The sequence below is a fragment of the Lissotriton vulgaris genome, chromosome 1_1 (assembly GCF_964263255.1).
Source record: "Lissotriton vulgaris chromosome 1_1, aLisVul1.2, whole genome shotgun sequence".
Lineage (NCBI taxonomy): Eukaryota > Metazoa > Chordata > Amphibia > Caudata > Salamandridae > Lissotriton > Lissotriton vulgaris.
Window position 1 is genome coordinate 1,855,861,107 of NC_141685.1, and position 12,520 is coordinate 1,855,873,626.

General features: G+C 42.8%; 1 protein-coding gene across 5 annotated transcripts in view; it reads left to right on the plus strand.

Annotated features, from left to right (window-relative positions):
* The window catches only part of FOXP2 (forkhead box P2), a 269,974-nt gene that overhangs the window by 228,387 nt on the left and 29,067 nt on the right, over positions 1-12,520 (plus strand). For all 5 annotated transcript variants that reach the window (XM_086919355.1, XM_086919351.1, XM_086919359.1 and 2 more), the window contains exon 17: positions 829-918. In XM_086919355.1, coding sequence (XP_086775481.1) covers positions 829-918 — 90 coding nt within the window. The remainder of the gene's footprint in view (positions 1-828; positions 919-12,520) is intronic.

The window sequence follows — 12,520 nt, forward strand, 5'->3', positions numbered from 1 at the left end:
GTAACTTACCATTTGAAAAGCGGCAACCAACTGAATATGTTTGTTGCAGCTATGAATTGAGAGGTATGGCACTGTGTAGTACAGGCCTTTGCCACACTCTGTTTACTTAATGTTCAGCAAGGATATAAATATTTACAAATGTATAATAGCTTTATGTTGATACAACTGGGAAATTACTTTGTGTGTGTCAAGCACCTGTAAGTATATGGTGACATTAATTTTTTCAATGGTTAAAGTGTCTTTGAAAAGGACCAACACTCTTTCTATTTTTTAAGGAAAGACTTACATTCATAGTAAAAAGCAACACAGTGTTATTTTGTGTGCTATGTTTTGCTCTTGATATTAGAATGATTTAATTAGGCTATGTCTGTCCCTTCTTCTGGGTGATCAGTCTTTAAATTGCAAATTTCTGTTTTGTTTGTTCTCTCATCAAAGTTATCTATATAAGTTTTATTAATCATTTTTGTCACACATCATTCCATAGCCATTCATGATAATAATCCTTTATAGTCCAGTTCTTTCCTCATATTGGCTGCAAGTCTGAATTTTCCTGTCCAAAAAGTCTGTCTAGAAGTATCATTCCTTCGTGTTTTAGTCCTAGATCATCTCAGACAGACTGAGATTTCACATGCAATTCATGTATGTTCTGTGCTGTTTTGCTAACCATTATTTCTTTTAAAATCCTCCCATTTAACTGTTAAAACCATTCCAGTCTGTATTCATTCTTCCTCCAAGTGCCTTGAGTGCTGTTCTTCATGGTTGGGTCATTGTAATTGCTGTATCTTTTCAGTTTGACATTGTTCCAGTCCCCTGTTGTTGCACTTACAGATCATTCCAGTTCCTTCTCACTCCTCTTGACAAAAGGATCATCCCAGTCCCCTGTCATTCCACTTTGAGATTGCTCCAGTGCCTACAACGGTGAGCCAATTACACTTTAATGGGATTAAGGGGGGATGTTAATACAGTTAGATAAATGTTCGTTGGTTAAATGTTAGATGGAAGTCGTGTGAATTAAAACATTGTATACATTATAGCAAGGCAGTAAAATCAGTTAGAAACTGAACTGTCCAGATAAGAATAGATTCACGTTGTTATAATGTGAAGTTTCCAGCTAGAAATATACAAACTGCTGATGAAAATATGTGATATATGTATAGTTTAGATAAGTTTGCTAGTTTGACACTAGCATATCTTTTTTACAGTAAAATAGTTTATGTGTCAAACATGATAGTGACTAGTGTTGATTGATTATACAGGCACTTCAGTGTATTTTGTGACCTGTTTAGAGGCAAACATGTCATGGTGATTCAAATCATAGGGCCATCTCTAGTCAAAGACGATCCTCAGGCAAGTCGGTCTTGGTTCTGCTTCTATATGAACAGTCCAGAGCAAACTGGTAGGCCAGATCCCATCTGGAGATGCCAAAAAAGCAATCCCAGTCTGCTTTGTTGGACCTCATTAGTAATGTGCTGCTTGGGAATTGTGGCACTAAATACATGGGCCATACCTCTTGTAGGTTGGATATCATATATTAAAAGATGTTTGGAATGCTTGCAAAAGCATTTGCTATGACCAGTCACTCTAGATTGAATCCATTGCATCCTTTTGTGCACACTATGCTACTCTAGAGACTAACCTGATACAAATCAGCCTTAGTCTTTCCCCAACATGAACAGGACAGCCCGAATTGCAGGCATTCCACTTATTACCTTTTTCTGTGTTGTGTTCCTAACTCTTAGTGACATGGAGATTGCATTAGTTTACAAGAAGTTAATTACCCCAATTGTTTTTACTCAACTCCTTCCTTAATGATGGTGAAAAGACCTAAACCAAGCAAATTCCCAAACACCTGAAAAGTTGGGTGGCTTAATATAATACATTTTTAACCTGCCAATCAGCTTCATGGAATAACAGATCAATATAGATGATGATGGTGTGCTATTTGAAAAATATATTACAGTCATGAGTCAATACCCACTTAATTCTTTCCTGGAATCAGACAAAGCCGACAACAAGTTATATAGAATACTGTTGTGGAGTTAGGTTGCACTGCAGTGTGTTCATTTGGTGCTTCTATTCATAAATTGGTTCATTTTAGGACTCCCCGTTTAGTCTATTGTTATAACCAAGCTAAAGATAGGAATTTGATTTTAGTTAGAGTATTTTAGTTAGAGTGTGTGGTAGAGATGCTGTCTTGTCACATTTGTTGATCCCAATAATTACTTGGATTTGGTTACCCTCACTTAATGTGGCCTAATGTGGCTGCTTACCATCCATTTCATCATGTTGCTGGGATTGTATTAAAACTATCAAATGCAAATGAGCAAATGTTTGTTTGTATTCAGGAAAATTACATACCATAACTAATTTTAATACAATTAACATGGTATTACTTTAAAAAAAGGTTAATGCAGGTATAATTGGATCCTCCCTGAAAAGGCTTTTGAGCAAGTCTTAGACATCTGTATTTACCTAGACATTACTTTTCAGTGGGATTTTATTACTTTTGAAAAAAATGGGGTTTAATTGACTTTACCGCTCAAGTCTTTAGTTACCATCTTAGGCTGACCTAGCCATAGCGAACAGCATTTATTTGTATATAACAAAAATAATGGGATGATAAAAATACTTTCAAATTGAAAGGTCTACAGTACAGTTTCATTTTGTAGTAGTAGTTTATTCATGTTTAATTAGTTAAAATCGGTACATGTAGGCGGCAGGGTTAGGCGGTTACCCATTTGGACACATTACCAATAAATATGATAAAAACCTCATTGAAAAAAATATATAACAAACAATTATTGATATATTTTTTTATTTTTTCGAAAGATCGATGCCCCATTAGCATTGTTTAAGAGAGATTTTTGGGAGATAGTAGAATAAAGTTAAAAACATAAAAAGTAACTGGCTTGTGATACAAAAAACAACTAAGCTCAATAGAGGTATAAGATGGAAAGTGCACGGTGAAAACTGGGCAGTCCCTGTACAATTGTGAGGCTTGAGCTGTTTAACGGAAAAGGTACTTCAGTATAGGCACCTCGAGTGACCAGTGACTTGACACCGCAGCAAATATGAACCAGGGTGGAAGATGTTTCCAAGTAGTCTTATTATGGAGCTGTTTTGCGTGAGGCTTGAAGGAATTCACATGAGTCTCATTCAGTGAAGATTTCCATTCTTAGGGACAGCTAGTTAGTGCTTCGGTGTTTTTTGCCTTAGGTGGCACGATTTAGGCTGTGTACATCCTGATGTTACTGTCAGCTGTGTTAGTGGCTTGGCTCTGCTGTAGCCCTCTCCCACAGTTTATTGGTAAAGACTTGGATAATCTTCCCAAGGAGTTCGCCATTCAGCATGTTTTCTACTCACAGGGCTGGACTGTATACAGTGCGGCTTGGATGATGTCAGTGAATTTCCCTAACCTTGCAAGAGTTTGTGCAGTATTATTGGCAAAACACAAGTTGGAATACTTCCCTGCAGCATCTGAGGTCATTGCTTCAGCAAAGAGGAGTTAAAAGACAGCACCGATCATAGGTGAAGTGGGGACAGCAACACAGTAAGTGTAGCCAAGACTCAAGGTGATACTCACATAACCTGCAACATGATAGGACATCCTTACGTGCCTATAGCTGGTTAAAATGGAAGATTTGGTAGGGCTATCTGGCTCATGTATGTGATTCTATTACGAGACTGATGACGTAGAAAATATTTAAGGTATGGTTGAACATTTACCTTGAAGTCAGAAGCATTCAGAGCTGTAAAAAAAGGCTTGTGTTGAAGCCTTTCTTTGTTTCTTTCATTTCCGGCTTAGGTAATTTCCATGTTTACCATCTTCTTCCACGTTAGCAGGGGAATAGTCGTATTAGGCAAATTTGTTGTTTTGATCTTAAGAGTACTGATGGCTAGGTGAAGCTGTGACTGCCATGCGAAGTGCTCGTCTGCAAATATGACCTGTAATTGGGCTTTCAGAGATTGAGCTGGGGTATGCTAGGTGCAGATGTAGTATTTCATTAGATCTCCAAGGCAATGGAGGTCTGGGTTTGCCATGCCCATCTCCAGCCTCATAGCCCTCTTTGCGTGCCAGGTATAGGAAACCTTTTTTGTATGACATTATTTGGTGGTTTGCGAGACATGGACTCAATTTCCCTGGAAAAGCTATGTGATTATAAGACTGTGCTGGCACCAGTTTGGCTCATAGCATGTTTAATATTGGCTCAGCTGTTGAGCTATGTAGTTGGTGATTTAAGCATCTCAGACTGTAAGACCCCAGATTCCTTTGACCTGAGATGTTTGAGGTGGATCCATGGGTATGCCCTATCGTTAAACTCAACACTCAGTTATTTGCAGCTGGTACAGGTGCATGTTAGCTATTCATCTACCTGCCATTCCATGGATTTCTTTCGGAAATGTTTGCCGAAGTCCATTCCCCATGTTGTTCATGTTGTGGGGGTTTGGTCTATGATGGTGATGTCATCAGCATATTGCAGAGCCTGCAGGAGTAAGCTCCCTAGTCTTGACATAATTACACTTGCGCCTTCCAGAAATGTTGGCAAATAAGCGGTGTAAAGATTGAAAAGAGGCACAGTTAATACATAGCGGACTCAGCATCAGTATGGGCGGAGCTAGCAGCAGATATCGAGACGGAGGGAGAGGCGGCTATGTGTTTGGCAGTGGACTCAGGAGTACTTGTGGAGAATACGGAGAGCACGGGGAGAGTGGAAATGGTTTCAAAGTCAGCAGCAGCACTGGTGAAGGCAAAAGCAAGAATCGCCCTGAAAACCCCTGCTGTGGCAAGATCACCCGCAGCAGAAGCAGATCACTTGGCGGCTACACCAACACGGGCGCACAGAGGAGAAGGCGCCGGTAAAGGAGTCAAGTCACTATCAGAGAAGAAGAGGGGAGGAGAAACAACGAGACCGGCCCGTTCCATAGTAGTGGACCACATGAGAGGCAATGGCAGCAAGGCGGCAGGGGTGTTAGCGGCAGATACCAGAGGGGCAAATAATCCAAAAGAGGTACTGGACACAATGTATGCAGAAGGACCTTTGAGTCTGATTTGCAAAGTGAGCATGCACCCCCAGTTAAAAGAGGGGGGTGGAGCTGAAATAAGACTGAATGATGATGAGACTAGGGCTCACCCCATTGATGCCAATACCATTGAAAATAACACCTGTAAGAGAGTGGACAATGCTGACAAAGCAGATAATGCTGTCAATACTGCTACTGAAACCCCACCTCGGATAATATCACAAGTAGAGGCAGAGACAGGTGAGGAAGGCTTAAGTGGGGGAAGAAAATCCAAGAAGGACTCTGAGAAGGAGCTGTATTTTTATTCTGTCCCGAATGGGGAGAGTGGTCAGATGAAGTTACAGACAGCAGCAACCCAGATGCAAGTGACAGTGATTTAGAACTAGAGCTCCCAGAGTGTGGAAAGCCTGGGACCATCCAGAGTAGAAGGAAAAAATGGGAGAAAGACCTCCCCTCGGTCTAAATTACAGGCACCCCAGTAAATGCAGAAATGGGAGAGAAGAGAGATGAGACTACTACGCCAACATTAGAGACTCTCAAGCAGGCGATATCCGCTCACCAAGACGAGACTAGGCGTGGGCGGAAAATCCGTTCCGCTCGCGGATTTTGCGGATTTTCGGGAAATCCGCAATCCGCGAGATTTGCGAATTTCCCGCAAAATCCGCAAATCCGCGAGCAGCGGATTTTGCTCGCACTGCTCGCACTGTTCGCGTGAGTTCGCGCCCCGCGAATAAGTGCAAAATTGCAGAAATACGATTTTAGCAAAACTGAAAGTAACTACTTACCAGGTTCAAAAGTTCAGGCTCATCATTAGTAGCCATTTCCTGGAGTGCTTCCTGAGGGGCCCCTCCAGAGTTCAGTTGCCAGTTGAAACTAGTATGTGACCCTGCTCTGAACCTCAGAATAGTTACACATATGCCACAAAGGTCCTGAATTACAGCTAAGGGAGACAAGCAGGAGCCAGGCTGGAAGTTAAAATCCATTAATCAGCCCCTAATTCATTATTGTCAGTTGGGGCAGGGCAGGTGTTGTAACTAATTTTGCAACAATGAAAGCACTTAGCAAGTGCAAAAGATCACTAATCAGGGCGCACTAAGGAAGCAGGTGCCAGCTAAAAAAATATTCTGTGACACATGAATCAGCCCCAAATTAATTCAGGTCACTTGAGGCAGGGAAGGTGTGCTTTGCTTTGCCGAAAATAATGTACACTGGACAACCAGAGGGTGTGGTGATGAAACAGAGGGTGGCATGGGTGGGCCAGAGGGTGGCATGAGTAGTCAGAGAGTGGCAGTGGTGACAGAGAGTGGCAGTGATGAAGAAGAGTGTCCCAAACAGGCTGGACACGTAGAAACAACAAGTTCGCGAAACTTGCGACCCGACAGGTAAGTTCGCAATTTGCGAAAGTGTACAAAACCCTCGCGAACTGGCAGAAACACGGGCGAACACAAAAAAAAAAAAATCCGCAAATTCGCGGGAATTCGCGGATTTTGCGGATTGCGAATCCGCAAATCCGCAAAATTCGCGAACGCGAGATCCGCAAAATTCGCTCATGCCTAGACGAGACCCGACAGGATGGGCGCAAGGCTCAAGCGGCAATGAGGAACCTATAGGGAGTGGTGTGAAAGCTGTCCAAAACATGTAGTACATTCGGGGAGCGGATGTCAGATTTGGATACACGGGTTTGTACCACAGAGACAGATTTGGCAAGTACCCAGGAAATGGCTAAGTCACAGAATGCACAGATAACAGATATCCAGTGCAAACTGGAAGAACATGAGCACCACCAACGACGGAAAAACCTACGCGTCCTGGGTGTTCATGTGGGGGTTGAGGGGGAGGATGCCCGCAGATATATCATTGACTTGTTTAGAGAATCGCTCCCTGAACTCACGGACTGGAACTGGTCATTACAAGTTCAGCGGGTGCATAGGGTACCCCTTGTGCAAAAACAGCCAGCAAGACCAGGGTCATTGCCTCAAGCTACACTGGTTTACTTTGGCAGCTCCGTGCTACGACAAGCAGTGTTTGAGAAGGCAAGACCTGAGGCAAAACGCACTAGGGATGGGGTCTCATATTTTGTCCGCCCTGACTTCTGCCACACCACAGTCGAAAGATGGTGGATACTGAGGCAGATGATTAAACCAGTTCAAGATATAAGGGCCGGGGGATGGGGAGCTGGGGGGATGGAGGATAGCTGGGGGTAAATTGTGGAAAAAACACACTCAGAGAAGAAGTGGGAAAAATTATAAATCAAGCTATGAGGATCAGACCCTAAAAACATTGGACATGCTACCCAAAGCCCTTTAAACCTCTCAGGTTCATTTACATGAATAAATGGCTGGAATCAAGAGCTCAAGGATGTAAAAAAGGTGATCTCGCAGGTGTAACATGTAATATTAGTGCACCATACTTTTATAATACAGGAGTGTGTGTTTTAATCAATCAATCAATCAATTAGCTTTATTCGAGCATCAAATATGATCATAAAATCAAACCCATAAAAAACATACATGGTTTTAAAACCGTTAACACCCTGCATTAAAATCATGTCCATGGTGCATTATTACTTCAAAAAATCATATGACTCCTAATAGAGAGCGCTTGTAAGAAATGAACTGACACTTAAGCAAATCAGCAGTGAGCTCATTGAATGTAGGTGCAGAAAGGCGGATATACATCTGCGTATCCCTGAGCCCCCCAAAATTGAGATTAGATAGCATCTTGTAAAACAACAATACAGAAAAGCAAAAAACGCTCAAACTCTGAGAGGAATTTTAGTTGCATGGCCAAAACGGAATGGAAGAGGATTTATATTGCCGGAGGGGGAAACAAAGCTGCAATCTCTAATACTCAAGCTTTCACAAGGTTTAGAGGATGCTATCCCAAGTGTCAGTGCCCAACCCAAGTATCGTTCGAGCCCAGGGGTGGTTTGGAATAATATGTAATCCTTATTCTGAGTCATGGTTAGTTCTCTTGCTTGCCTTTCTCGTTGTCTCATTTCGAGGAACAGTAGCTACAGCTGGGATCTATCACCCTAATACACAGCTCTTCCAGTTTGTGGAAGCAGTTCTACACAGCCAGTAAGTAACAAATCACAGACCAACCACGGGATTTAAAGACACATGGTACATGATAAACAGTCTTTAAAAATACCCCCTTTAAGTAGGGCTTGAGGATTGCTCCAAATGGAACATCACAGTTGCAATGGGCCAAATTAATGCAATCCTCAACGTACTCCAAACCAAGCTGTGTAAAATGAAGCTTGGGCTACTTGGCGGCAGGCCTAAAAGCCTTTGGCATACCCTGTTTTTCTCTATTTGGAACCCAGAGGGCTTTCTGTAGCCCCAAATGCCTGAACTGTAGTTTTTAGAGATAAGGGGTGAAAGGTCCCAATATCTTACTGGCCGGAAAATGAGCATAGATTCTCTTTTTTGATTATTGCCTGTGACAGGGGGAAACACCCCTAACACCCTAATGTGAGCAAAGTTCAATAGGTTTGTTTGGGCAAGATTAGTTTCATCTGTTTTTTCTGGAAGATATTCCAATCATGCACTGTGTTTTTTTAAGGTGTTTATAATAGTACTGACACTCTAGCCATAAGAGTGAGTGAAAGAACAGCTGACTGCCACGACCCGGACCCGCATTTTGCTGGTGACATTAATAATCTTTAGGACTTATTTCCAAAGACGACGTTGATTGATTATCCAAGCATCTCACGCACCCTGAGGAAGCCCCAGGCCGGATGGCCATGTAAAGGGATGAAACACGTGTTTCCTGAACTGAAGGTTTAAACTGGAAGGAATTTCCTTCCAATTTTTTTTTTAAAAGGGGCAATGGGGTTTTTGCCAATAAAGGAAGCCAGGTTTTAAATGTACCCAATATGGTTAATAAAATGAATTCTAGCCTAGGATACACGCGTCAAACAAGAGCCCCGCGAAGGAAATACCATCAAGGTCCACATTTAGAAGTTCCTTGATCTACAGGCAATTACAAGGGTCTTAGTGGGGTTCACAGACAGCTTCTGGGAGGCAATACAATCTATATAGCCTTGTATTAGCAGTTTGAGGGATTGAGGCATTCTAGCAAGTAACACTGCATCATCTGCATAAGTCAGGGCAGGGGTAGGGATGTTTTTGATTAAGGGAATGTCTGCTCCCTTGGCCAGCAGTGTCTCCTCTAATCAACTAACATACAATAGGAAAGATTGTGGAGCGAGAATTAACTTCTGCCGCACCCCTTGACCTAGGCCAACACTGCGGTGCATTCACTGCCAGGTACAAACCTTATAGTAGCAGAGAGGTTGTAATTTGGGGCCCTCAAGAACTCAACTAGGCCCTTATCTATCTCTAAGCTCTCCAACTTGGCTCACAATTTTTACCTTACCATGCTATCAAAGGTGCAAGTGAGGTCCATGCACGCTAGAAATATAGCCCCATGCTTTGCTATGGTATATTTATTAATTATGAAATATGTGTTGATGCATTGTTCCATCCTCCCCAACCCTACTCTAAACCCATGCTGTAGCCAAGAGAGGATGCCATTGTACTCCACTCAGACCTGCAGCCTTTTTAACATTATTCTTCCCAATCTCTTGACTGTGGAGTCTATAATTGATACTGACTGAGACCAGCTGGGATTACTTCTTTTTTTTTTTAAACAGTGAAGCAATTAATACCGTTCTCCACCATTGAGGCAAAGCAGTTTTACACACCAGAATAATACATTTTGTATCAAGAGGAGCCCATAGTTGTATGTTTGACTTAAATAGATCCATCAGAACTCCATCATGTCTGGTAGTTTTATTCACGGGGGCTGGCGATAATTGCCTCACTGACTTCTTCCAGGAAGAACTCAATTTCTAGCTGGAAATCCATCAAATATTTGTTTGCACCCTCCTCACTTGAATCCCCTGTTCTGTATACCAGGTAGAAATGATCTACCCATTTATCTGAACTTATTCTAGCATCTAGTGATGAAAATCTACATGTTGATGTAAAGGTTTACTTTTATTGACTATGTGTCAGAATAGACAGGCATTTTAACCTTACATGTTTAACTAATTATCCCATACTTTGTACTGATAATCCACTTTCTTGTTTTTCAAGTTATTCTTTTGTTAGACCTAGCATCTTTTGGCATCTTCCCCTGTCTTTTTGTTTTCTAACCTCCTGGTTTTGACTATTTTTTTGCTGGTTTAGTGTCTCTGTGCACTTTCTCACTGCTGTTCAGTGTTAAAGTGCAAGTGTTCCTGTTGTAAATTGGTATTATGGATCGGTGTTTCCAAGATTGGCATATTTGATTTACTGGAAAGCCCCTAGTAAAGTGCACTGAGTGTACCTGGGCCTTAAATCAAATACTACTAGTGAGCCTGCAGCACTGATTGTGCCTCCCACAGGAGTAGCCCTGAAAAAGGTATCGCAGACCAGCCACTACAGGGTCTGCATGCAGTTTGTAATAGACATATCGACCTGGCATGCGCGCCCACTTGCCAGGTCCTAATCTTCCCTTTTCTTACAAACAAGTCACTTCTAAGGTAGGCCCAAGGTACCCCTTTGGGCAGGGTGCCATGTATGTTAAAGGTAGTACATGTACTGGTGTGTATGGTATGTCCAAGTAGTGAATTACAGTGCATTTATTTTTTTACTATAAAAAGGCTGTCGGTCCCATAGGATAGAAATTGGAGATTTACTTATAACATCTTTTAAGCATAACTTTCCATAGGGTCAAGAAAGGGAAATGCAGCTAAGTATGCCTGGACTCAGAAAGGAAAAACGCATATTTTAGTAACGATGATTTGTATGTTCTGTATTTGAAAATACCCCTTTTAGAAAGTATTTATTTTCTTGCTGAGCCATCCTGTGTGCCTCTGCTGGGTTTGTCGATAGACTGGCTTTGGAGTTACAGGGGCTGGGGATGCGCATTTGCTTCAGACAGCAACTGGGGAGATTGAGGTGTGTCCTGCTTTTCGTGGTCGAGTCAGTGCTGGGCTGAATGGACTTGGGCTGCATTTAAAGTAGTGGGAGGAGATTTCTTTGCACCTGAATGGGCCTGGTCTGCTTTAGAAAATGCTGTCTCCACCTCCTGCTGGGAAACTGGGCCAGAGAGGACCAAACTTGTTTAGACTAAGCACAGAGACTCTCTGCCTGAGAGAAGAAAGTCATTTTGAGTATAAATATTGGGGCCCAGATCCCATAACTTTAGAGCTCACTGGAATCAAGGGACCTGCCAGGAAGAAGAGCTGGAAGAGCTGCCAGGATGAGTACTGCCCCTTTGCTGTGTTGTTCCTTTGTTGGTTTGGCCTGCAGTTGCTGCTTCTGTCTTGGGCAGTGAAAGGACTGTACTGAACTTTCTTTACATGTGCTTAGTATCTCCAAGAGCTTGAAGTAGAGCTTGCCTCCTGTTCGGAAGTCTCAGGGAATGCAAAGATGTCGCCAACTTTGGGGTACCACTTCTGGAACCGTTGTTTCAGTTGCCACAGAGAAGGGAAAAGTAACCGACTATGTTGCTGGCTCAGTGTCCTGAGTTCACCGCAGAAGATACCGCCGCATCTCGCACTGCAACCATGGTCTCACCACCACCGATGACCACTGCCACCGAGCCGCTGCTAGCACCGTGACCTGTGGACACCACACTCCGAACCATCTCGCTTCACTTCGCTGCTCTGGTCTCACCGACACCATTGCTGCCTGCTGACTTCAACACCTGTGACCATGTCATGGTCACAACGCACCGCCTCATTCCAAACCGCAGTCTGGGACGACGGATGCCAGCTCCCGCTAACCGGCTCTGTTGCTTGCACCTTGACCTGCCACCACTGGAACAAGCATCGCCTCACTACGCATCATAGCCCTGGTCTCACAGATGCCACTGGACGACCGTCACCGAGCCGCTGCCTGCTCTGCACCTGGAGGGCACCACAGGCTGCACCGCTTCACTTCACATCACAACCGCGATGGTTGCCATGACCATCTCACACCATTGTGTCGGCTGCAAAGAAAAAGGTACTGTTTATGAGTCTACCGACACCCGGATCAACGTGGTCAGACAAAACTGTTGGATTCTGTTATTTTCAGTATCACTGTAGCACTGGACGGAGCTACCAACTCGCAAGAACTGAGTTTTTGAGATATTTCTGCAATTTTAAAGGATATCTTGTAAAGTATATATTTTTAAGTACTGTATGTTTGATTCTTATCATTTTGGTCCTGTGTTGGATACATACAAATACTGGATATTTTTCTAAACTGGTGTGGTGTCCATTTGTAGTAGTTTTACTGTATTACTGTGGGTTATTGGCAAATGCTATACACACTTCCTCTGAGATACGCCTGACTGCTCGTGCCAAGCTACCAAGGGGTTGAGCAATGGTTATTTTAGGATTTTAACTCCCCTATCATGACTAGATGGAGGGGTCCCTACTTGAACAAAGGTACAAATCATTACCAGCTAGAGACCCCCAATTCTAACATTTATATGCCTATCTACAGCTGACTAGTTC